This window comes from Cibotium barometz, chromosome 32, assembly GCF_041138505.1.
Source record: "Cibotium barometz isolate CiBa-2024 chromosome 32, ASM4113850v1, whole genome shotgun sequence".
In the NCBI taxonomy this organism is placed as follows: Eukaryota; Viridiplantae; Streptophyta; class Polypodiopsida; order Cyatheales; family Cibotiaceae; genus Cibotium; species Cibotium barometz.
The window spans coordinates 34,700,342-34,727,519 of record NC_141077.1 but is presented as its reverse complement, the minus strand read 5'-3'; the positions used below and the strand labels follow the sequence as shown (position 1 = coordinate 34,727,519).

Below are 27,178 nucleotides of genomic sequence, written 5' to 3'. Positions count from 1 at the left end.
ACAACTGTGTTCTTCCGGTCATCAGAAGAAAAGAAACAAAAGAAAAAGTGTACATGTGTCTGGATACAACCATGAATCATCATGGATCGGTGGAGCCCATATACAAACAATATAAGGGGGGTGGGGATGTGGATGGAGTGCTAAGGCAAGATGCATCTCTATATGCTGAAGGGGTAGTACAAGCATGCTATGCAGATCTATGTCTAACTCCATCCAGTGCCATAAGAGGGATATAAGATATCATACATCGCCGATGCTGAGGCTGTGAATGGCATGAACATGTACCGTGAGTCTGAATGAAAGCGAGCTAGCCTCTCCTGTGTCTCCATCTGGTGTCTCATTCGGATAGCTGCTATCTCTCGGTGACGGAGTCGGGGTGCTCTATGTCCAGTCTGTCTAGGTCTCCTCCTGGCTCTCAATTCCTTTGCTCTCTGTGCGGTCACCCCACGTGGTACATCAGCTGGCACTGACATAGCTCTCTAGAAGAAATCTGCGAGCTGGGACTGTCTCCCACCCCTAGTGGGAGCGGGTGTCTAGAGGAGTCTCTCTCGAGAACTATGAAGCTCTAGTAGTAGTCTGCCAAGCTGTCGCTGGTCCGAGGCCTCCATCAACTGATGTAGTGAAGAGTGCTCCTCAAACAATCCTGCATATCTATCTCTGACCCCCTGGTGGGCTCTACATCTACATACAAAGTGATCCTCAGTCTCCACCTCCTCGCGGCACAATCTGCATATCCGCTCAGCTCTAGGAACCCGTGCCGCTCTCCCAGCCTCTATCTCTAGCTGATGTGATGAGACTCGTAGCTGTCCAATAGCAACGCGAGAGCTGTGTGGCATGTATACATCCATGTACCGCGGTCGATGTATAAACCCATCCCCTGAGATGTTCATAAAGTGGTCTCTGTAGTACAGCATCTTCGGTGGTAGTGGGCTCTCTGGTGCTGTCCATGTCTCCTGTATGTAGTGCTGCCATATGTCCTGTCTTGTCTCATCACTCTGTTCCTCTCATTGAGAGAGAGGTAACCCCGTGGAGCAGACTGATCATACTGAAAAGGTGGCAACCGCTCAATGTCTATACCATGATGTGAGAACCACTGTAGCATCTGTGCATACCAAGATCCAGTGTGTCCAGCCTCGGCCAGCTGTCTGGATGCCTCAAAAGCTCGGCGGGATAATCTCTCCATGGGCATCTCCCTCATCCTGTATATAAAGGAGATCGTCTGGAACAATGCCTCCACTGCCATAGGTGGTGCAGCAAACTCAGCTCGAACAATGTCGTGCGGGACGGATGGTTTGCTGCGTATCATCCTCGAGAGCATCAAGATCTGTGGTCTCTCCAGTTGTACCCATGTGGAGGCTGCAAGCCCTGGTGCCTAAACCGCTGCTGCATACATCAAGGCTGGTGTCACTAATGTATCAAAGAGCCACCCCTTCGTGCGGGGTTCCTGAAAATGTGCCTGATGACACTGACGCTCAAGGCCAGCAAGAGCTGCATACCCCCGGGTCACTCTGTCTTGGACTGCCTGAGCCATGGAGAAGCGTCCAGCTGAGCTAGTAAATGTGATGCCAAGGTAAACATAAGAGCTCACCACCTCGTCCCGCCCTTCTGCTAATGTGAGAGTAGTGTGGCTCCTGACTGCGGGTGAAGTGTGGAAGATCATAACCTTGGTTTTCCCAAGGTTCACTGTGAGCCCCTGCTGTGCACAGAAGTCATCAAGAGCCACAAGGTGTCTTTGAAGCCCAACCTGCGTGTCGGATACCAAGACGATGTCATCAGCATAAAGCATAACATGGACAGTAATACCTGATAGCTCAACCCCAGAGCCTCCTCCCTGTGTGATGTAATCGACCACCTCATCAATATAGAGCCCAAAGAGCGTGGGGGAGAGCGGGCACCCCTGCTTCACACCAATGGTGCTAGCAACTGTGTCGGACAAGCCTCCTGGGCATCGGACTCTCCCAAAGACCTGCTCATATAGCCTGTATATGCCCCACATCATGTCTGAAGGTATGCCTAGTGTCTGTAGTAGTCGCCGAAAGAGGCGCTCTCTGGGCACAATATCAAATGCCTTGCGGAAATCCACAAAGCAACAATAGAGCTGTTGCCTCCGTGCCTTGGCCTGATCAATCAGGCACCTCAATGTAAAAATGTGGTCGATGGTCGAGAAGGCTCGACGGAAGCCTGCCTGGCCTGCTGCTCTCAATCCCCCAACCTCTGCATGCGTGCTCAGCTCTGCCTCCAAAACTGCCCCGTATAGTTTGGCCAATATATGGCCAATCATGATGGTCTTGTAGTTCCTGGGGTCTAGTACATCTCCCGCTTTATGGATCGGCACAATAGTGTGCATCGTCCACTCAGCCGGAAACCCCTCTGACAGAGCTCTGTTGAAGAGATGAGCAAGAAATGGTGCCAATGTATCAACAGCATAGATGAGATGCTCTCCCTGTAATCCTGTATGATCTGTCGCCCGTCCATGTTGGAGTCGGCATATGGCCCTCCTAACCATAGGTGGGGTGAAGAAGGTGGAGACTGTGGAGCATGGCTCTGTGGGCTGTGGTATAGGGGGCTGTGCAGGCACATCATAAAGTCTCTCTGCATATGTCTGCCAGGTCTGAGAGAGCGCTACCTAGAGAGAGAGAGAGAGAGAGAGAGAGAGAGAGAGAGAGAGAGAGAGAGACCTGAACACTGAAATCGGGTACACGAGCAGTGAGCAGAAAAGTCCCGAGGGCCAGGTGACGTTTGGCGTAGGTGAACCATGACGTTTCGTGCAGTTACTTCGCGCAGTTGCTTCAATCCATGAGAGAGAGAGAGAGAGAGAGAGAGAGAGAGAGAGAGAGAGGTGGCTTTATTGATTAGAAGTGTTTGATGAGAGAGAGGGAGAGAGGAGAGGACACAATATTGGGTCCCGAATACCCTCTGTAGGGCTCCCACCACGAATGGTGTATTTGCTTTATTAGAATGATGTAAATCTGAAAAGAAAATATAGAAAACTCGACCTTTCTTGGCTGAGAAATCTCTGCCCTTGACCTGCAATCCTTCACCCCTTTGCGTTAGCAAGCCCTTGGCTGTCCTGGCCCTTGGTTGCTTGAGCACTTGGTGAATTATGAGATAACATAATGGGATGTGGGCTCAACTATTTATACTACCACTAAAAGGCTGTCGGCCAGCTTATTATCCCAGTTGGTTGTCTCTTTCTTCCCACGATTGGAATAAACAGCAATAAATGCTGAAATAAATCAAATAAAAGCTGCGCATCTTTTCCTTGATGGCTGGGCACTAGGCGCCTGCTGTATAGGAGGTTGGGCATTGTTTGAATACTGTTTGGAGCTTGGGCAGCCTGTATGGGCTGCCGCATACTTCCCTTACAGCCATAAATAGGCTGTACAGCCTGTATGCTTCCCGTGGCTTGCCGCTAGGGCTGTCCTACAGCCCCTCCATGGCTGGTGGGTTCAGCAAGGGCCCTCGTGGCCCTCATGGGGGTGGTTTTACACTATCCCCATGCCCACACAAAGACTTGGGGTAGCCCTCTGGGCTGGCCCCTTTTCCTAAAAGCAAACCCTAACTACCTACACAATGATCTGGCATCCAGTACCATACCAGATACACAGAATCACTGACATCATTCCAGAGGGAGACTCACAGTGCGGACTGGCACTGTTTCGTGTGCAGGACAATGCACACCTGACCTCGGACGACTGGGATGGATCCCTGGCTACCCGGACTGGGCTCACATGGGACCAGTTTCCCATCCCAGGTCCTGCACCTTCTGTACAGAAATGTCTACGTGGCATCCAAGTGCGGGATGCACGTGACATCCCCTTCTGCTTAACTTGACGGAAGCTGCATAGCCTCCAAATAATCCGTCAATAACATCGGATAGTCTTCGAAAAACTCTTTGTCAAGCCATACCGCTTCGTGGGTCCCTCGGTCTTAAAGCTTCGTGAGGAACTGTCAACTGTCTTTGCCTTCGGTCGGAGCCATGCTTGAAACGGTGCAGAAGGATCTGTTCTGGAACCATAACTTTTGCTTCATCAATAACATCTGGTTCCGCCTCGTCTTTAACTTCTGAAGGAATAGGACCTGCGTATGGCTTTAACCAACTGACGTGAAATACATCGTGCATAGTCTAACTCGGAGGTAGCTTTAACTGCATGGAAAGCCTATACAAGGCTAAGCATAGAGTCTTTGTAGATCATCTCACCCTCAGTTGAGGGCAGGTCAAGAGTCGGTTAGGAGAAGGTCTTCATATTTCCTCTTTTGGAAGGCCAAGGCCATAGTCTTGTACAGTCCTATGGACAGCTTTATGTACTATATAATATACTGAAAATACAGCTCTCTCTCTCTCTCTCGCTCTCTCTCTCTGTCTTTGTTGGGGATTTGCATTAGGGTTTCTATTCAATTTCTTGGGGCGGAAAGAAGACACACATAGCTTCCACGCCAGTGACAATGCATCCCTTGTGGGTGGCTGCAAGGAATGATCATGTCTATGTGGCGCCGGATTAAGGTGTGCATGCGACATCTCCTCCTTGACTCTTGAGGTTCTTGTACTGGAGAGCGGTTCCCGGGTCTTGACATTCATTGGGTATATGGGTTCCCTTATGTTGTGTTGCCAATGGCAGGACCACACTAAAAGTTGATCTCACACACTACTTATAGCCCTCCCTTTCTGGTAGCCTCTTGGAATCTAGCAGCCTGCCAAGCTTATCATCTTCAATAGAAGTGCCCACCATAAACATACTTTGACATTTCCGTCTTAATGGTTTCATAAGCTTAAAGTATGCAGTTATTGTTTTTTTTCTTTTTTGGTATATTCATATGCTGTCTAAGGTGGAATCTCTTGTTTTGCTGGCAAAGTCATTTATATATCATTATTCAGAAGATAGTTCTCATCACATTTTTTTGGCCATCTGTTGTGTAGCTACTAGAAGAGATGACAACCATGTTTGATGCTCTGGTAGCTAACAATACTCATCCAGATGAGGAATTCACAGAACTAATATCCATCACAATGGCCAGTGAAGGGCTTTCTAGCATACACAGTAACCCCCATGTGGACCGTTCAGTAGATCCAAATACTGTTTCACAAGCATGGGCTACCTTGTATGCACTACTGCATTCTTCGAAATTGTCATGCCGCTCTCATGGCTATTCCTGGCTAGTAGATTTATTGTCCCGTGAATTGACCCATGATAGTATCAGAATGCTTGACATTGGATTACAGCAACACCCCTTCAATTTATCAAGAAGCAAAGAAACAAGTGGGTCCAATGAAATGATTGATACAAATTCTTCATGCATCCGTGTAGCTGTCCGTCTTTTTTATGGGCTTTTGAGATCAAGGCATGCCTCTGTACGGAGGGGGTTCACTTTGGTGCTTGAACGGCTGCTTGTCAAGTGCCAGCAGACAGCAATAAGCAGTTCTTTGGTGGAGTTGTCTGAAAGAGAAGCCAAGCAAGACGAGGGAAAAAGCATGGCAGCAGAAAAGTGGGAAAACACTATTCTTGACCTAATGAATGGGGCATTGTGGCAATTTGTATCTGCAAACGACACAAATCACATCAATATTCTACAGGTGACGTCCTTTTTTTTACAGCTTGAAGCTTGATTTTGTTTTTCGTTATGTTCCCTAATAGCATACATGTCTCATTTCTGATCTAATGATGACCTTGTTATGTATGGTATTGCAGATGTGTGACGTGATGTTTTCACAGCTCTGCATCATACTTCCTTCCTCATCTTCGCCAGGAAATCCTTCAAACACATTCATGAGGGATAACATGGTGTTTAACAGGTTCGGTAGCCATAACAATTTGAGTGGAAGAACTTTTTCGTATTTTTTGGATACTGGAAAAAGTGACAACAAGAAAATCAGGAATGAAACAAAAGACTTTTTAGAGTTTACTACAAGTACCAAATGGAACCAGGTCCCAAGATCAAGTTCTGTGGCGGCAATGCTGTTGAAAGGACAAGCTGCAGCCCCCAGGATTTTGGTTGCAAGCATGCCAACTGACCTTCTGTACTGGCCCTTGCTGCAACTAGCTGGAGCAGCAACTGAGGATATGGCATTAGGAGTGGCCGTTGGTAGCCAAGGCAGGGGGCGAACTCTGGGTGGGGCTTCAGATGTGAGGGCAGCTCTATTGGTCCTCCTCATAGGGAAATGCTCAGTCCAACAGTCAGCTTTTGAAGAAGTTGGTGGTGAGGAGTTTTTCAGGTGTGCACGTCTTATGAATCCGGAAAGCTTTGAACACATTATTTCTATAATGTAATCGATTTTTGGTTGAAGGTATGATTGTGCTTACATGTTTGATCTTAATGCTCATGTGTCTAAGCTACACTGCCTTTTTATTCTCAGATCATTGCTTGATGACATGGATGCTCGTGTGGCCTACTATACGGCTTCCTTTCTTCTGAAGGTTTGTGGTTTATTCGCCACCAATTTTTATAAGTTTGGTCAAGAAGCTTCAAATTCTAAAATCTAGTCCTAGTAGAGTTTACATTACTTTGGAACACAATTTTTGGCTAAGGGTTTTCAAGGACCAACATAAAGTTGCCATGCTGTGTTTGTGTAGACCTGAAGTGAAACATTTCACGTTTCCTTGTGTGTGCATTAATTACACATTACAAGTGAGGTCTGCCAACTGTGCAAACACACATGTCCATATTAATCATATTTCAAAATGCATTTGCAGAGAAAGATGCCTATTACTGATATTTGGAAAATGCATTTGCAGAGAATGATGTCAGAGGAACCTGAAAAATATCAACGTGTGCTTCATACTCTGGTTTTTCGGGCACAGCAGGTTCGAATGGAACAGCTTGTGTGTGTTTTTTTTTGGTTATATTATTTTTCACATTAAGAAGCTGCATGTCAAGTTCTGTATGTTTGCTGAGCCAAGTGTTCTAATTTCAGTGCAACAATGAGAAACTATTGGAAAATCCGTATCTACAGATGCGTGGGATCTTGCAGTTGTCCAATGATCTAGGGAGCCATTTGTCATTTCAAGAGACTTAACAGAAAAAAAAATCAAGCCAACTAGGGACTTTACTGCAAGCACAAGCACAAATCTTAGAGCATCAAAGCTCTAATTTATTATTTGGTGAACTTCCAGACATACATCGGTATTATCTGGCGTAAGTGTCATTGAACTCCCTTTCAGTTGCATCATATAGCTCGGTTCATTCTTTGTTGCACGCATGTAACGCTCTTTGCCTTTATGTTGATGTGGTTGCTGTATGTGTGTGTGTGTGTGAGTGAGTGAGAGAGAGAGAGAGAGAGAGACAGAGAGAGAGAGAGATTAAGCGTCTACTAAAGACTCAATGGGCCTATGAGACCAAAGTGGTACAATAATGTCCATGGCATATCTCATCATGGAATGGAAAATAAAACAGAATGAAAACATAAATATAGCTATCTCACTGGGGTGACACAAAACTGTCCATGGAAACTCGTCATGGAATACTAAAAACATAAAAACATGGGAGCAACATCAGCTCCGAGTAGATGGTATACCACTCTCCAAAATGTCAAGCATGGGGTTGACGAGTATGACAGAGAGGTCTCCCTCAGCTATGTCACGTGGAAAGGTAGCTCGATGGTGGTGGAGCATGTCCTGGATCTGGAGCTAATGAGGTGATTGTGGTCGTCGGGGGGTTGAGGGCGTCGGGCACGCTGGAGTGCGGAGGCTCAGGAGCTAAGAAAGCGGCAAGAAAAAAGGAAAGGAATTTTTTGTTCTAGATTCATCAGTTCTTTTCCCTTTCTCATGTGTTCGGCCGATAAGTATGCAGCCAGACCGATAATCCGAGGTAACTCCTCTCGGCGAGGTAAGTCTAGAGCAGCTCGTGCAGGGTCCACAAGATCCACTATGTTGGTGTCTTCCACCTCCTGGCTCCGAAAGAAACTGGTGATGGTTGGTTGCCGAGGGAGGGGGCGGGGTGGCTGGGGCCTATGTCTCAAGAAGGTGTCCCTGTGTCTGCGGAGCTCAAGCAGGAAGAGGCCCAGGCAATGCTGGTCCTGGAAATCAATGATCCTGGAGAGTGGACCGAATCCCTCACGAAATAGATCGTGAAACCTCCCGCGGATCTCATAGTATACTAGGTAGCGGCATATGTAATGCTCCTTCGTCTCAACCTGTGTGGGGCATGGTCGGCAGATCCTCTCCTCTCTGGGTGTCCGTACGAGCTTCCCGGCTCTGAAGATGCGCTCAGCTCTACCTGACTCCACTCTGAGGCGGTGGGAAGAAACCCGTATCTGGCCAATCGCAATCCGCATGGCAGGGGACATGTGAACACTCAAGTAGCCCGATTGCTTGATGAGTCCATCCTCAGTGAGTGTGAGGAAGTGGTCTTTGTAGAAGTGCATCTTCGTGGGGAGCTCCGGGGGTGTGATCCATGTGCAATGTGTGTAGAGGCTAAGAAGATCTGACCAGATAACCCGGTTGGTATCCTCGTGAGATAGCCGAAAAAAAGGGGAGTCCAAACTGTACTGAAGGGGGGGTAGGCGGTCTATGCAGAGCCCATATACTGAGAACCAAGTGGAAACTAGTGCATATCATACTCCAGAGTGCCCCTCAAGTGCTAGCTGTCTGGAGGACTCCAGGGCAAGCCTCGGGTACCTGTGGGGATCCATGTGACTGATGCGATGAAGGTATGTGACTGTCTGGAAGAGTGCCTCCACTACCATCGGGGCCGCAGCAAACTCTGCCTGGATAATCTAGTGTGGGACTGATGGTTTGCTGCAGATCATACGGGAGAACATCATGACCTGGGGCATCTGAACTCGCTGCCAATCCTCATCGGATAAATCTGGCCCCAGAAAGCTGCTCCATACATCAAGGCTGGTGTGACGAGGGTGTCAAAAAGCCAACCCTTCATCCTGGGCTCCTGGAAATGTTCCTGGAAGCACTGCCGCTCAAGTAAGCTCAAGGCTGCATATCCCCGCGTCACTCTGGCATGTGTTGCGGGAAGCATGGTAAAGCGTGGGCCACTGAAAGTGACACCAAGTAGACATAGGATGAGACAATCTCCACAAAGCTCAATCTGGATTATACGGGTGAGAGGTATTGAAGACCATTACCTTGGTTTTACCAAGGTTAACAGAGAGGTCCCGTTGAATGCAAAAGTCATGTAAGGCATCCAATTGTCTCTGAAGCCCCTTGGCTGAGTGTGAGAGGAGGACGATGTCATCTGCATAAAGTAGTATGGGGATCAATATGCCTGCCTGGTGGGACCAGCCCCACCTAATCCATCAATGAAGCTCGAGATCTCATCAATGTAGAGGCCGAAAAGAGTGGGTGATAGAGGGCAGCCTTGTTTCACCGCAATGGTGTTGGAAATCTCCTATGATGTTCCTCCTAGGGCTCTCACTCGTCCGGGACTCACAGAGGGCGATGATGCTCCAAACCATGTCAGATGGGACTCCGATCTCCTGTAGACGGTGTAAGAGGTGGGCTCGGGGTACAATTTCAAAAGTTTTGTGGAAATCCACAAAGCAGCAGTAAATACTCTGTTGTCGTGCTCTACCCTCCTCGATGATGGCACGGAGGGTGAAGATGTGGCCAACAGTAGAGTAGCTCCTCCGAAAGCCAGCATGCCCTGAGGCTCTGCATTCCTGGCTCTCTGCAAATGAACTGAGCTCCGCCTCTAGCACTAATCCATAGAGTTTGGCCAATGTGTGGCCAATCATGATCGTCTTGTAGTTATTAGGATCAAGTGGATCTCTGGCTTTGAGGATGGGGGTGATGGTGGTTGTGGACCAAGAGGGTGGAAATCCTTCACAAAGGACTCTATTGAACATGTAGGCTAGTAGGGGCGCTAGGGTATCATGGGCATGCGAGATGTACTCGGCAGTGAGTCCCTCATGATCTTGGGCTCGCCCATTGCGTAGTCTACGAATGGCCTTGAGGACCATGCCCTTTGTGAAGAAGGTGGAGGTGGTGGGGCAGGGGTAGGGGTGGCTGATGGGGGATATGATAGAGGGAGCGTGCATAGGAGTGCCATGTGTTTGGGCAGGTGATAGGTGTGGGAGAGCAATGTTCTCGGAGTTTCCTCCATGCCTCTTTGCAGTTCGGCCCTAAGAGAAGTTGGTATAACTCATCCTCTTTCCGAGCATAGAACTCCCGTTTCTTGTGTTGGGTGAGCCGTAGAGAAATCCGTTGCGCTTGGCGCTTCGTGATTTCCCCAATTCGTACCTCATGCTTAAGACGGGAGCGTGTGGCCCGACATTCGTCATCATACCAACAGTTCTGGGGCATGGATTCGCAAGATGGCTTGGCAGTAGACCGCCGCGTGCAAATAAAAGAAGCTGTGGCGGATGTGTGGAGTATGGTGGTGAGTTGTGTTGTGAGGGTGGATAGGGGGAAAGTAGGTTCCACATCCTGGAGTTGGCGGTAGATATGGTTGGAGTAAACAGGGTCAAGCTCGTGATCAAAGAGGACGTGAGTGTAATGTGAGATGGGGGGGAGTGGTGGAGGGACGGGTGGTGTGCAGGTAAGAGTGAAAGAGAGGTAGGCATGGTCAGCTTCAAAAGGGGGTGGCGGAATGGAGAAGTCAGGGATAAGGTGTGCCAAAGCCGGAGATCCCATAAGGTAGTCCACAGTGCTAGTACCTCCTGAGCGAGGGAAGGAGGTGAGGGCGCCAGAGGAGGGCCATCGGGACATCCCGTTATAGATAATGAGACCATGTGCAGCTCCTAGCTCTAAGAAATATCTCCCGGACACTGTGACCTCCTCACAGTCCTGCGATGATCGCTGCAGCCCTGTGTCAGTGATGTCCAGCTGCTGTAGTCTGATAGGTCGTCTAGATCGAGTAGTGGGACTTGGTGACTTCCCGTGTTGGCGTTGAAACCCCGAGCAGGAGGACCAATCTCCTTTCGAACGAGAACTTCACATCCCTTTGATCTTTTTTATCTTGTCGAGTGTAGGCCTCGTGTGCTTTAGCCAGCCTGTCTTTGATTGATTCCAAGATCTCCTGGTAACACTCCGTCAATCTGTTTGCTTCAGGGACTGAAGATGAGGTTCTAGTGAAAAGCGATTAGAATGGTCTTCCTTCCAAACGCTGCATCATAAGGAGTCTTGCCAATAGCTGAAGAAAACGAATCATCCAAAACTGCTTGAACTAAAGGCATACTACTTCATAGTCCTTGTTGATCATGGACATAACACTTCAGCACGTTGAAGGCCAAGTGGTTGTAAATTTCTGTGTGGTCATCTGTCTCTGGGTGAAACACAGTGGAAAATTTTAGTTTAGTTCTAAAATTATCAAACAATGCTTTCTAGAAATGATTGGTAAAGTTGGCATGTTGGTCTGACACTATGGTCCTAGGAATCCGACCAATCGGGTACCAATGTCGGGAGGCAACTTTGTCACAGAATCCATATTGGAAAGGTCCTTCGGGAATGGGTAAAGGCCGTTACAACTCTATCTTCTTTCCACGAGGAGCTTTCACTTTCTAACAAACGTCACAGCGTTGCGCATGAGTGAACACATCTTGCCTCATTCGTGGCCAATAGTATTGCCTTTCTAGCTTCTCCAAAGTCGAATTCATGCCCCTGCGACCACCAGTGATGGTGTTACATGCATTCAGCTTGACTGTGATAACGCACAAGAGGACCTTCTTTTAACCTTTATGTGGTGAGAATCTTTAGCATCCGATTCGGAGAGAGAGAGAGAGAGAGAGAGAGAGAGAGAGAGAGAGAGAATATAGAAGATGACACACTATTGGGTTCCAATACCCACTAATACCCCGATTGAAGGCGCCCCACTCCCCCCCCCCCCCCCCCCTCTTCAAGCAAGAGTATTTTCTTATATTATTCTTTGGAGAATGCTGTACATTGCTTGAGAAACAAGCAATATGAATGCCCAACGCAACGATGAGGAAGACCGTACGTCGGCTGAGTATCCACCTAGTCCGAGGCTTTGCTGAAGACTCTCTGGCCACTGATGCAAGTCCAAATAGCTGTAGGACTGCACATATGCTGGCTGAATGTGAAGAGGAGCTCCCCTATAGCCTGGAGTCGACTGGATCCTGACTTGCTTCTGCACTTTTATGTTGAATACCTGAATATTTTATGTGGGACAGCACTGCCTCTTTTTATATGTCCATATGCTGCTGGTCGGCCAGTAGCGTGTGGACAAGAAAATAGCATTTAATGCTTTTTGCACATGGTTAAAGTTGCTGCCTGACTGTAGGAGACCTGGCGGACTAAGATATGTGTGCCCACATGCTGTCGGCGTGTTGCAAATGCTGGCTGACTGGGTACATCTCTCTCCCAAGCTGGTCGACTAGTCTACCAGGTGGTCCTGGGCTAAGTTGAGCCCCTTGGACAAGCCTACTGATGTCTACATGCTTGATAATGGTTGACCTAATGCTAAGGTTGACTTCTACATGCATAAACTGATGAATTCTCCAAGTGGGTTAAGAGGACTGACGTTTGGCTGACCTCCAAGGCTCAGAGACTGGCCTACATAGCTCATGCCTGATTTTCCCTGGGACTGAGGGCTCACAATGGGGTCACGACGTATGACAAATAATCCTAAAAAAGGTTCTACTTTTGTACAAATGCTGCACTGATGATCATGCCAGTGTGTCACTGTGTACCCCAGTGCAAGGTGCACGCGACATTCCCTCCTGTTGAACTTCGCGCGGCAGGTTCAGGGCTTCCAAGTAGTCCGCCAACAACGGGAGGTACTCCTAAAAGAACTCTTCATCCAGCCAAACTGCTTCATGGGTTCCGCGGTCTTTAAACTTCGTCTTTAAACTTCGTGTAGAACTGCCGTATTCTTCGATCGGAATTATACTTCCATGTATGGAGGAGAATTTGCTCTGGCTCTATGACTTTAGTTGTGTCTATCATATCTGGTTGTTGCTCTTCTTATATATCCTACAATGCTGGACCTACATATGGCTTTAACCAAGAAACATGAAAGATATTGTGCATAGACCAACTTTTCGGCAACTTTAAATTTAAAGAGACATCACTTAACTTTTGAATGGCTGGAAATGGGGCCGAAACTTCGGAATGATAGTTTGGGACAACGCTTGCTCACTTGCTTTAGTCGTTTTTTCATGATGCAGAGATATACCCAATCCCCTTCCTTAAAGTTGACATCTCGCCTGGATTTGTTGGCTTGCCGGGTATATGCTTCATAAGCTTTGGCAAGCTGCTCGTTAACTGACTCCATGATTACCGAGACATTTGGTTTTATTGGCCTCAAGAGATGGTGACACCTATCTTGTCAAAAGAGATGAGAACCGGCGACCAAATGCTGCCTCATACGGCGTCCGACTAATACTCGATGAGTGAGTATCGTTGAGGATTGCCTGAACCAAAGAAAAATATTGTTCCCATTTCGACTGCTGGTCATGGCAGTATGATTTGAGAATGTCAAAGGCCAATTGATTGTATATTTCTGTTTGGCCATCTGTTTGAGGATGGAATGCCCTGGACAACTGCAATTCAGTCCCAGAATTATCAAACAATGCTCTCCAAAAATGGGACGTAAATTTTTGAATCTCTATTTGATGTGATAGCCCGTGGTGGCAAACCACCAATGGGGCACCAAAACCGAATGAACAAGCGAGCTATGTCCTTGGCTGTGGCTGTTTGCATCTCATGGAATGAGATGCAAAACTTGCTGAATTTGTCAACAATTGTCATACACTGTGTTTCTAGATCAGCTGAGGCGGGAAGAGGACCTACGAAGTCCATACTGATGTCGTGAAAGGGTCCCTCAGGAATAGGAAAATGTTGAAGTAACCTTGCTTGTTTGGTATGAGAAAGTTTCACTTTTTGACATATCTGGCATGATTGGACATGTTGGTAAACATCCTGTCACATCTTAGGCCAATAGAATGGCCTCTCTAACTTCTCCAAGGTATTATTGATACCTCTGTAATCCCCAACAAGAGAATCATGGACATCGTGGAGGACTTGGCGCTTTTCTTTAAGTACACAAAGACGGTCCTTGAAAAACAACCAACCATCCCGTATACTGTAGTGGCCTGGTTCTGAATTTAGGGCCAATTGATATTGAGTCCCGAACTCTTTCAAATCCGAATACGATGCCTTCATACTGTCTAAGTCTTTGCCTTGAATCTCTAGCGTAGTGGACTCGTGCAATGTTTGAATAGTGCCCTTCCGACTAAGAGCATCGGCAACGAGTTTTTTTTTTTTTTTTTGCGTGGGACGTATTCAATCATTCCCCTAGATTGTTGGAACGATTGACTCCACCCGAACTACCTGTCACTCCATTGGGCACTAGGCATGGTTTGCAACCATTAAAGTGTCTGTCTTAACTCTGAAGTCCCTCTTGTAAAAGAAGTGCTTCCAATGCTTAAGAGCGGTCATCACCCCTAAGAGCTCTTTGTCATACACTGAATAATTCTTTTCAGCGTTATTCAATTTGCGGCTATAATAAGCCACTGGCCTACCATCTTGTTGTAAAACAGCTCCAATGGCAAGGTTACTGGCATCGGTAATCACCTCGAAAGGATCATCCCATGATGCCAACTTCAAAATTGGCGACTCAGAGGCAACTAGAGCCTTGCCCATACCGGACACTTTTTTACGACGAGTCTCACACCCTTGAGCAAGTCAGTCAGATGTGCTGCAAGGTCAAAAAACTTGTCCATGTGGGTGCTGTAGGCTTGACAAAGACGCACAAATGAGAGGATTTCTTGGGCTGTAGTGGGAACATCCCAACTGAGAATGGCTTGTACCTTTTCAGGGTTGAGGCTAATACCGGATGAATTGATGATGTATCCCAGGTAATGGATTTCCTATACTCCAAACTCACTCTTCTTGGCATTAATGAACAACTCATTGTCCTGCAAGAGTTGCAAAACCTGTGCCACATCGCGCTCTGCAGTCCCTGAGAAGATAAGAATGTCAGCTAAGAAGATGAAGACACATTTGCCAATGAGATTTCGAAAAACCCGAGACATCATTTTGTTGAACGTCGTTGGTGCGTTGGTGAGGCCAAAGGGCATCACCACAAATTTGTAGTGGCCATGCTCGGTTCTAAAGGCCGTTTTTGGAATGTCGGCTTTGAAGATCCGAACCTAATGGTAGCCACTCTTAACATCTATCTTAGAAAAAATGTTTGCACCATTGAGTCGTTTGAGGATGTACTCTATTCTGGGCATGGGGAATCTATTCTTCACTGTTAGCTTGTTGAGCGCCCTGTAATCCACACATAAGTGTGCAGACTTATCCTTCTTTTGGACAAACAGTATGGGAGCGGCAGAAGGTGAGGAAGATGGTCGAATAAATCTTGACCAAAGTAGTTGGACTAATTGCTGCTCCAGATCGTTCTCCAATGCCTTGGAAAGGCGGTAGTAAACTTGTTCTGAACGAGGAACCAACTCTATGTGATGGTCCTCAGGTCTACTGGGTGGGAGGTCGTCTCGCAGCATGATGTTGTATTGAGAAAAAAGACCAGCCATCGGTTGCTCCCTTGCGGGTGCTACTTAAATTGCATTAGACTGAGAGTGGACATATAGTAACGCACACTCTGCTCCTTTGCGGATGGCTCGTTGCGCTTGGATGTGGGAAATGAGTGGAATTCCAAGAATGCCCGGATCTGTGCGATTCATGAGAGGCTCAGGAAAGCCTTCAACGATGGTGAAAGTGTCTTGTCTCCAATCAGGAAGGGTGCATACTGGCTAAACCATTGGATCCCGAGGATCATGTCACACCCTAAAAGAGGGGAGACAATGAAATCCCGCTGGAATGTGGCCCGCTGAACTTGAAACTCAAATTGCTGAGCTTTATGAGTGATGTGTGTACGTAGACAAGGGGTAAACCCGTCCACATCTAGATGATAAGGAACCAAGATACAACTCATCTTGGTAGCCAACTGTGGAGAGATGGCATCCCCAGAACTGCCCATGTCAAAGAGGACAATGAACTGCTGTCCCTTTGTAGTGCCATAGGCACGGATGAGAGCCTTTGTCTTTCCTTCAGCCTCACCCTCTTGCTTATCATCAAATACCACTAGTGGCACTGAATTCAAAGAGGGTAAAAGCTGAACGGCATTTAAGGCTGATGGCGGAGGTGTGGCTGAGGATGCTACGGTCGCTACTGTGGAAGTGGATGCCTTAGCAGACTTTTCAGCATGGAACTTAGTGCAATCTTTCTTCTCGTGTCCCACAATGTGACATAAGAAACAATGGTACTCTGTCCTGCATCGTGTCTGTTCATCTGGCTGGAGATAACCTCTAGAGTGATGCCCTCCTTAGCTTTTTCCTCGGAAGTCTTCTTGGGCGTAGAATCTTTTTAATTACCTGATTGTCATGCGGTGGAGGACGAGGAATTCGGAGCTTGATGAGGGAGAGCCACCAAAATCTGTGCCATCGTTTGCTAATGTTGGATTTGCACAATCTCCCAGTTGAGTCTTTGTTGGAACTCTCAATCGGCTTTCTCTCTGTGGCGTTGGTCTTCCTCATATTTGCGTGTGGCTTCCTTATCCCTTTGTTCCTCCGCACGTCTCAGGCTTTTCTCTTCTTTTTACTTCTTCATCTTTTCTTCTTTGTTCTTCACGTCGATCTTCATCCTTTCTTCTTTGTTCCTCCATATGGAGGACCTGTGCCAGATCGAAGATGCCTTCTTTGGGCTTCTCTTTTTCGGCGGCAAGCTGTATCTTCAGAGAATTTATTTGCTCCATCATTATTCTCAGGAGATCTTTTGTACTTAGCGGAGGTATTTTTTTTGTTTGGAAGCTTTGTGCCTTCATCTCTTCTTGTTGGCTTTCTTCTTGATGTGATGTCTCTCTCGACATGGTGGAGGCCTGGGTGTTTTTTCCGGACCGCAGTTTAACCATCCACGAGATGCTCTCACTTCTTTAGGTAGCCGAGTTTGGTTACCAGCCTGATGCTCTGATACTAATGTTACATGCATTGAGCTTGACCGTGATAACGCACAACATGGCCTTCTTTATACCTTTATGTGGTGATTATCTTTAGCATCCAATTCAAAGAAGAGAGAGAGAGAGAGAGAGAGAGAGAGAGAGAAAGAGAGAGAGAGAAATGAAATGATATATTAACGTCTCTAAGAGGCCATAGTGGCCTATGAGACCAAAACTGAGAGTACATGTGAAGTTGGTGTCTCATCAAAGAGAACAACTAAATGAGACTAAAAAGTACAGTAAACTGATTGTCCTACAGTTATAGGAACAGAACTGTAAGACTCCGAGATGATACTGAGTAGAAAATACTGGAAAATACTGAAAAATGTATATCAGGTAGATCCATGTATGCTGATCAGTTGAAGTGTTGCCCTCTCCTTAGATCAAGTATCTCCGCCATGGGGCTGTCTAGAATGGAGAGGTCGTAGAAGTGAGGTAGGCGCCTCCGATGCCGAGCAATAATGGCTCTGATCTAGTGATGGTGAGGATGCCGTGGTCGGGATCCTGGTGGTTCAATAATGTCCATGGCATATCTCATCATGGAATGGAAAATAAAATAGAAAGAAAACATAAACATAGCTATCTCATTGGGTGATTATCTTTAGCATCCAATTCAAAGAAGAGAGAGAGAGAGAGAGAGAGAGAGAGAGAGAGAGAGAGAGAGAGAGAGAGAGAAATGAAATGATGAAATGATATATTAACGTCTTCAGAAGGCCAAAATGACCTATGAGACCAAACTGATGGGCATGGAATCTTTTCCATGAGGAGAAGGCCAAGAACCCAAAACTTCTCTACAATTTCTAACCTGCCCTCATAATGAATAGGGATAGTGGACGTGTCACCAATCAAGATGTGACGTGCGTGCCTTCGAACATCCTGTAATAACTCTTGGGAAGGAGTGATGTGCCTGGAAGCACCACTGTAGAGAATCTAGTCCCGAGTGTCCCTAGCAGTAAGTCCAACCGCCTCCCTACTCGAAGATGATGAGACACCAGTGTCCATAATCTCCAAGTGCACAAAAGCTGGAGTCTTCACCGTTACCGCTAAGCATAGTTGTTACGAGGCGCGCCTCTAACAATTCAAGGCGTTCGAGGCGTTCGACTGCCTGATCGAGGCGTCCACAAAAAAAAATATAAAAATAAAAATAATATATATGTATATGTATATATATGTATATACAAGGTTACAACAATTGGTGGATCTGATACAATGTATGTGTAAGAAAAGCTAAAAACAACTAAACAACTAACTGAAACTGAAACAACTATGAGGAAAAGTACGGTACTAGGAGCTCCTAATGGATAACATGTGGGAGGAAAACTCCAGCAACTAAGAGAGAGAATGTAGAAGACGTTATAGTATTGGGTCCCAATACTCATTGAAGGGCCGCCCTTGCAAGCAGGAGTATTTGCTTATATTATTCTTTGGAGAATGCTATACAATGCTTTAGAAACAAGCAATATGAATGCCCAACGCAAGGACAAGGAAGACCGGTATCCACCTAGTCCGAGGCTCTACTGAAGACTCTTCTGGCCATTGGTGCAAGTCCAGATAGCTGTAGGACTGCACATATGCTGGCTGAATGTGAAGAGGAGCTCCCTTATAGCTTGGAGTCGACTGGATCCTGACTTGCTTCTGCACTTTTATGCTGAATACCTGAATGTTTTATGTGGGACAGCACTGCCTCTTTTTATATGTCCATATGCTGCTGGTCGGCCAGCATTAGATGTCGGCCAGTAGCGTGTGGACAAGAAAATAGCATTTAATGTTATCAAATGATTTTGCACATGGTAAAAATACACAAAGTTGCTGCCCGACTGTAGGAGACCTGGTCGACTGGGATATGTGTGCTCGCCGACTGTAGGAGACCTGCCGACTGGGATATGTGTGTCCGACTTTAGGAGGCCTGGCCGATTCGGATATGTGTGCCCAACATGCTGTCAGCGTGCTGCAAATGCTGGCCGACTGGGTACATCTCTCTCCCAAGGTGGTCAACTGGTCTACGAGGTGGTCCAAGGCTAAGTTGAGCCCCTTGGACAAGCCTACTGATGTCTACATGCCTGATAATGCTTGACCTAATGCTAAGGCTGACTTCTACATGCATAAACTGATGAATTCTCCAAGTGGGTTAAGAGGATTGGTGCTTGACTGACCTATCATGCTAGTGTGTCACTGTGTACCCTGGTGCATGGTGCACGTGATAGATGGCGTCATGGAGAGAAGAGTTGCCAAGTTGCCGTCTAGTGTTGACACCCATAAGCAGATTTGTAAAATCTGTTGAGATGTCAGAGAACTTGTCAATGTGGGTGGCATAGTTGTTACGAGGGGTGCCTCTAACAGCTCGAGGCGTACGACTGCCTGATCGAGCCATCCACCAAAAAAAATTAAATTATATATATATATATATATATATATATATATATATGTTTTATTTATTTATTTATTTTTTGCTGGTGTGAGTCTTTAGATAGGGGCTTTAAGGGCCCAAGGCAGCCCCTCTCACACACACTATCTCTCCCTCATTCTCTCCCTCCCTCCCTTAGGCCTTTCTCAAGACCCAAAGTTCAAAGTTCAAACACACTAGGATGATGATGTTTTTTATACCCACTTTTGGAGCTCTCTCTATACTCTACTGGTTCATTTCAGTTCATTTCATTTTACTTTGTACCCTTGAATCTTGATGATGTATCCAAATGATGAGGATGGACTATTTTGGTCTCATAGGTCATTTTGGCCTTTTGCAGACGTTTAATACAACTTTCTTTCTTTCTTTCACACACACACACTCTCTCTCCCTCTCTCATACACACCCTCCCTCAAGGCTCATACATACACACTCTAGTCTGCAGACGTTTAATACAACTTTCTTTCTTTCTTTCACACACACACACTCTCTCTCCCTCTCTCATACACACCCTCCCTCAAGGCTCATACATACACACTCTAGTCTCTCTCTCTCTCTCTCTCTCTCTCTCAACTTTCACTATATATATTATATCTATCTATCACTATATGTATATATATATGTGTATATATATGTGTATATATATATATGTGTATATATATATATGTGTATATATATATATGTGTATATATATATGTATATATATTTTATAACAGACGCTTCTAACACGCCTCTAACGTCTCTAAAAAATACAAGTCTTTCGAGGGGCGTACCATACCCGCCTCGTACCAAACACCTCTGACGCCTCTAACAACCTTGGTGGGTGGAATATGCCTGGCATATGCCCACAGATGACCGAATATCATATGCTGTTTGCGGTATCTCCCAATTCACTATCTTGACCACTTTGGCTGGAACAGGTTGGATGCCCTTGGCACTGATTATGTATCCAAGGTAATGAACCTCGAACAGATAAAACTCCGACTTCTTCTCATTGACTTAGAGCTTGTTGCTATCGAGTGACTTCAAAACCTTCTCCACATCAATGTCATGCTACTCAACCGTAGCTGAAAATACCAGTATGTCGTCCAAAAATATGAGCACATACTTTCCAATCAAGTCTTGGAATATTCGCATCATCATGCGGTTGAATGTGGCAGGAGGGTTCGTCAAGCCAAAAGACATGACCACAAATTCATTGTGGGCCCGTTTTGTACAGAAGGCTGTCTTGGAGATATCCCCCTCAACAATTCGAACTGGGTGGTATCTGCTCTTCAAATCTAATTTCGAAAACACTCGGGCCCCAATCAGCCTCTCTAAAATGTAACCTATTCAAGACATCGGGACCTTGATAGTCAGCTTATTGAGTGCACGATAATCTACACACAATCGGGAAGAACCATCCTTTTTCTTGATGAACAGGATCGAGGCTGCAAATGGCGACACACTAGCGCGTATGAAGCCAGCTTGCAACAGCTCTTGGAGTTGGCAGTTCTGAGTTCAACTCTGATTCCATTGCTTTGGACAAGCGGTATGGAAACCTACTCAGGGGATCCAAGCCTGGGAGGAGGTGTATCTTGTGGTCCTTCGGTCTAGACAGAGGGAGCTGAGGGGGGGGGGGGGGGGGGGGATTGTCTCGAAGAAAAACCTCTTGGAGATTGTCATGGAGAGCCTAGTACTTCTCAGAAGCACTGGCCACCGTCTGGGCAGTGTGGATATAAATCATTGCACATTGTGTGCCTTTTCGTATTTCTCGTTTAGCCTGCATGTGGCTTATGAGAGAAAAATTCGGGATCCTTGGCTCACACTTGATGACTATTGGGGCTTTGGACACATTTCGGGTAATCGGAAGAGTATGCCTGTCCCAATCAATGTTTTGCTGGAACTTGTGAAACCATTGAATTCCCAAAATTATGTCTTCTCCGACAAGAGGGGTGACCATAAAGTCTTGCACAAACTGGCTGCCGTGAATCACTAGTTTAGCACCTTGAGCTTCATACTTGATGCTCGTTGTCATGCTTGTGCTAAATCCCTCAAACTTCTTGTCTACTGAAGATAGTAGGAACCGGGCTCGCTGAGTGGCCTGTTTTGTTACCACATCCTCCGCGTTTCTGTTGTCAAATAAGACAGCGACTCTCTGGCCACCTATGTAAATAAGATTCAGCTCGTCTTACAATTACATGTGTTTTTTAATTGTTTTCCTAATTGATCTTTCTAGCTTGTGGCTGGGTTGAATTGTAGGTGACACTTTCATTGGTAACACAACACATGCAATTTTATGGCTTTCAATCCTGTTTTCGACTTGATTGCAACTTGACTGCTTCAAAACATATCAAGAGGACCTGGCACTGATAGCTTCTGTTTAATGTTGTCACAGGTCTAAAGCAAAGGCTAAGGATGCAACAGACAATTTTTTGTACCATAGAAGAGGTTGAAGGCAAGTTCATTAGTCGGGATGTAACACTTGCTGTATAGTAGCAAAGCTTCCCACCTATCCCATTTTTCCCCATTTGTAAGAAAATTTTCACTTCTGAGGCTGATTATTACAGAATTTTTTGTTCTGATAATCAAAACGAGCTGTACAAATTATTATTTTTGTAGCAGAACGGCTATGTAAGGTAATAAAGAGGTTTTTTACTGGTTTGTCATATTGAATTTCTCATCCATTTCGCACCTTAAAAGGATTCAAAAAACCTCCAACATAGTCCAGTTGACATCAGAGGCCTGAGCTCCTATCCTGTCCCCAGGCTTTCTGTGCTCAAGTACTGTTAGCTCTAGAACAAAAGCACAGCTCTATACCTTGTAAGCTCTACGGGACACTGTACTTGGCTTCAACAAAGTAGCATTCTACTTTGGTGATAGGACTATTTGAAGAATTTTAATACAGCATCTAACAATACATCTCAAGACTGTTCTTGGACCTTTTAAATGTGCAAGCCACCCCTCCCCCCCTTTTGTGCGCACGCGTGTGAGTGCCACACGCGGGTGGGTGTCGTGTCATTCATTTGCAGGTAGATTCTTGTGGGCTTGTTTCACACCCAAAACACGCTTAGCATATTCTGAAGTTATTGTTATTTTTCAGTGGTGTCAAACAACAATGGTCAGAAATAAATGTGTTGTACCAAACTGCTAGGTTTCAGTTTTTTTGTCACGAGGCTGTGATATAGCTACCGGGGGATGTCACGAGGTAGTGACACGGCTTCCGCATTTACTTTAAGTTGGGTAAAGACTCGCTCTTGAGTTGGAACAAAGTTGGAATACAACAGTCCCGTTAGAAATGTGTATTATTTTTGTATGGACGTATTCTACAAAGCTCTATGAGATTAGAGATTTCTTTGATATCCAATTTATGTGATTTATGCTGTGTTATGCATGCTGCATGGGACTGAACATGTGCATGTGGCTTGTTTTTGGACATGGACATTGCATGGATTAATTTGCATGTGAAGTGTGTGGGTTCTGTAGACACATGAAAACCTCAAGGAGGTGAGTTGCTAACAGAGTTGGTTTACTTTCTGCACTCATAATTGGTTTATGAGTTTTGCAGGAGGTATCAATCTTTACCCTTTGTTTATTAATATTTTTCATTTTCTAATGTTAGTTTTGTAGATATTACTATTATTAAAGCAGAAAGCACTCGAGGTGATTTGAATGCTAAAAAGCAAGTAAATTATGGGCAAAACCCTAAGAAGGGTGTACTTTTGCAAGGTGGAGAATGATACTTGGATGGACTCTACGACTGACTGCACGAGCAGCAGCACCACAAAAGTACGGATTGTACAGCTATAGTTGTACAGACTATTGTGGAGGTTGTACAGATGCCCACAGGCCCTCTATGGGCAGCAGACATGCTGCTGCCAATAGTATGGATTGCCACATCAGCTGTACGCACAGTTGTGGGGCGGGACTCGTTGTGCTCAGGCTGCTTTCGGGGCAAGTTTGTCGATGTTGAGGGTCTTTGTTGAGTACCTGTGGCTGCAAGCTGGAGGCATTGCTTGTGGCTAGTGGAAAAGCAGGTTATGAAGATCTTTACGTGGTACTTCAAAAAAAGAGTTCTATTAGTCAAAAGAAAATGTTTGCATAAAGCAGACTACAAGCCTGAAAAGAATGTGCACAATAGAAAAGGTTCCTCTTGTGAGGTCTGAAAACCAACTTGGATGGAGGCTACATATCGGGGAGGAAGTAGGAGGGGGGGGGGGTGGTTTACGGGTGGGGGTCGTGGGTAAAGGGGGAGGGTGTGGATGATGTCTGCTCAAATGAAGCGGATAGTCTCCACTGGTGGGGTACTGATCCATCAATGGCCTTGTTGAATTGAGCACACCAAATACGCTAGGCCGCCTCTGTGGCCCAAGCAATTGTGCCCTGAGTGACAAAGCGGAGAGTTTTGGGTTCAAAGTGAAAAAACAGAGAATCTTCCACCAAACCTGCTGTGCCTTTGGGCAATCTCTTGGCAATGTTGTTGTGACTCTGTTGTTGTGACTCTTGAAGGTCGCCAGTTTGTGTTTTGCATCTATAGCCAATTTTGTGCATGTGCATTAAGGTTCGGTACATAGGTCTTACATGTAGTAATAGTTTACATGCATAAATTCTAGGTCTAGTGGACAAGTGTCTTCATAACAACATGGACCCCATGGTGAAATTCTTTTGGCAAAAGGCAGCAGCCTCAAAGGAGCAGTTTTGCCAAAACGAAGCAGCACGGCGAGCTCAATAGGATGCACAGGAAGCTAGACGGAAAGCATTGTGGCAAGAGTAACCTCCGAAATATAAAGAACATCAAGCCCAATCCAAACACGAAGAAGAACAGTGTCAAGCTAGATGCCTAAAGATGTTGGAGCCATCAAAACCCCGATATAAAGGGAGCCCAAGGGTATTCAACAATTGTAGAATGATCGTCAAATCTGGATCAATAGAAGACAGCCCTGAGGCAGCAACTTGCAACGCATGAAGAAGCTTGTTTAGTAATAACATGTATAGAAGTTAACACGCAACATGCGAGTGTCTAGATCTACTTTAGATTTGAACAAATATTGTCTATACATCATGTTTTAGTAATATACAATAGGAATAGGTTAGGTGAGTCTCTCTCTTCTACTTCTCTCTACTTTTCTATGTCATAATTGCGTGCGTCATTAGCATTTATTTCTTTTGCTTAACATTAATCATTATTAATTACGCTTCCGCATATTTTGTAGTTAGCATGGTACACGTGCGTTGGTTTGGTCTACTGCCTCATTTCAAATTTCTTGTGAGCTGGCAGTGATGGTCGAGCAAACTGGGCCAAGGTTGCTTGCCCTTAAAAGTGTGTGTTAACACTCACTTATGTGAGTAAGTGTGTAAGAGTGTGAACAACCTCTTACAGCCATTAAAATGTGTGTGTGATAATCAGTGACGTCATAGGCACTTGCTATGTGTCATTGCCCTAGTGTCAGCGGTTTATGTGTGTATGTGATAAGCAGTGTCGTCATAGGCACTTATCATGTGTCATTGCCCTAGTGTGTGTTGTGTAAAAGATAAGGCTCTAAAGCCTTTAAAAGCATTGTACTCTTTAAAGATTTCAACCTATTAATCAAAGTATCATTGACTCGTGCAATCTCTGTACCTCTTCTTTTCAGTTTGTTACATCTCTCTCTCTCTCTCTCTCTCTACTACTACTACTACTACTACTACTACTACATACACCACCATAGGTCTTTTTAAGCCTCCATAGCTGCCGGCTCTGCTAACTCTAAACCTTCTACACTTGTGCCAAGTGATGGGGGCGTTGGAGATGAGTCAAAACAGATCCCTAGTGCTGGTACCAAAAAGTATGGCTGCATTCCGGGAGAAGCTTCCCGCAACGCCTAGTCTTGCCTATTGTCAAATGGTATACTATACATATATACATACATACATACATAAATACACACTACATACATACAAACATACATACAAACATAGAAACATACATATATACATACACACACCCATACATACGTACGTACGTCGTACGTACTGTACATGTACACACACGCACACACAAGCACACGCGCGCGCGTGCACACACACACACACACACATGTAGGTATATATGTATGTGTGTGTATGTATTTATATGTATGTTTGTATGTACATATATAGGTATGTAGGTATATTAGGTGTGTTTGTACATACGTATGTAGGTATATGTGTATGCATGCATGCATGTATGTATGTACCTAGTTACGTATGCACGCATGTAAATATACACACACATACATACATATGTGTTTGCAGGTGTGGGGGTGTGTGTATATTTCATGAAAACTATTGATTTCAACTTGTTGCTTTTCCGACCACTCACTTTTAGGGGAGGTTTCCAAGAAGTAAGCATACATTTCTCTTTATTTTTGCTTCTCTATCTAACACATGTAACTATCCAAATGTAGTTGAGGACTCATTGATCCTTTATTGTTTGCCTCACTTACTTGTTATGTTTGGAATATGCTACAACTATAAAAACTCATTGTTTCTTTAACAATAGTGTTTTTATACACTTTTCTAGCCTAATATATAAGAGTTCCACATGGTGTTTGACAAATTATCCTACACCACCAGTATAGTTATATTTCTTATAATTTCACCTTCATGGACAAGTACTATTGGTAGCCTTATGGTATAAATCCTCCCCTTCCATTTGATTTTTTTCACATCCAATTTTTAATGCTATCTCAATGCTATAAGGGATTTAGAGTTTTGTTCTACCATCATATCTTAAGCAAGTGACTTTTTTTTTCTCCGGGAAAAAGATCTTTCTATTAGTTAACAAAAAAGCAGCCACGAAGGGCTAGATACAAACGCGCCACCATGTACGGGGCGGGGATCAGAGGATCAAGGGGTGGAGAAAGATGCACTTCTCCTCCCGTTGGCCGCTTTATGAGGAGAAGGCTATCTCATAGGGGAGGGGGGGGGGGGGGGGGGACAGGTGGTTTGTAATGCCAAGTGAGATCACCACCTCTATTTGTGAGAAAAGGGCCATGCCGCGAGAGCCTCAAGGCCTCCCACCACTTCCGCATGCGGTTAGAGCCACCTTGCAACTTCCCCCACCGACTGCGGAGAGTATGAATGATGTCGAGCCAAATTCTCGGGATGGACTCTGCAGGCGGAGTGTGGATACCCTTGATGGCTTCATTGCATTTAGCTCTCCATATATGCCAAGTTGCAACGCTACTGCAAATCTCCCATCTCTAGCATGAGTCCGGACTCTAGTGATGAGTAGATGGGACTGGGACTGGTACTGTCGAAATGCGAAGGTAAGAGACCGGAAGGGCTAGCCCCGCACCTTCCTCCTCATAAGCAATGACAATCTCAGCCTCTATGGCCCAAGGGACATTGCCCCATGAAATGATATGGATCGAGGTCCTGTCCATTGTGAAAATGCAGAGAATCCGTTGCCAAACCTGCAGAGCCTTTGGGCAATCCCAAAGATAGTGTCGCTGAGATCCCCGAGGGTGTCCGCACTTCGGACAGGCTGCTGGTTGACCACCAATGGCCAACCACATGCCAACTGCCAAGCCCCTGTGTGCCACGAGCCAAAGAAAGAGGTGATCTTTCGAGGCCGAAAATTGTCCCAGAGCCTCTTCCAAAAATATGAGAGAAATTGTTGTGAGAGGCCCTGTGATTGCTAATGTACTGCTGCTGCCGGGGTGCCATCAATCTCTGGCATCTGAATCGTGCGGACTAGCTACACCAATGTATGTGAAAAAGGGGGTATCTAGAGTCTCCTCCCAATCAGCAGGATCACGCCGAGTTCACTCTCCTGGGTCCCACTGGAGGCACGTGAGAGGTCAACTTTCCCAAATCCATAGCTGCCAGAGTCTCTCCCTGGCCACCTTGGCCGGGAGGGGGGTCTATGTG

The 27,178-nt window shown here is 45.7% G+C and overlaps 1 protein-coding gene across 1 annotated transcript in view; it reads left to right on the top strand.

Moving 5' to 3' along the window:
- The window catches only part of LOC147620131 (uncharacterized), a 74,844-nt gene extending 52,890 nt beyond the window's left edge, over positions 1-21,954 (top strand). Inside the window, exons 13-18 of the mRNA XM_086772324.1 lie at positions 4,919-5,572; positions 5,688-6,211; positions 6,353-6,413; positions 6,732-6,800; positions 6,911-7,131; positions 21,684-21,954. Coding sequence (XP_086628450.1) covers positions 4,919-5,572; positions 5,688-6,211; positions 6,353-6,413; positions 6,732-6,800; positions 6,911-7,012 — 1,410 coding nt within the window. The 3' untranslated portion in view covers positions 7,013-7,131; positions 21,684-21,954. The remainder of the gene's footprint in view (positions 1-4,918; positions 5,573-5,687; positions 6,212-6,352; positions 6,414-6,731; positions 6,801-6,910; positions 7,132-21,683) is intronic.
- The last annotated feature ends 5,224 nt before the right edge of the window (positions 21,955-27,178 follow it).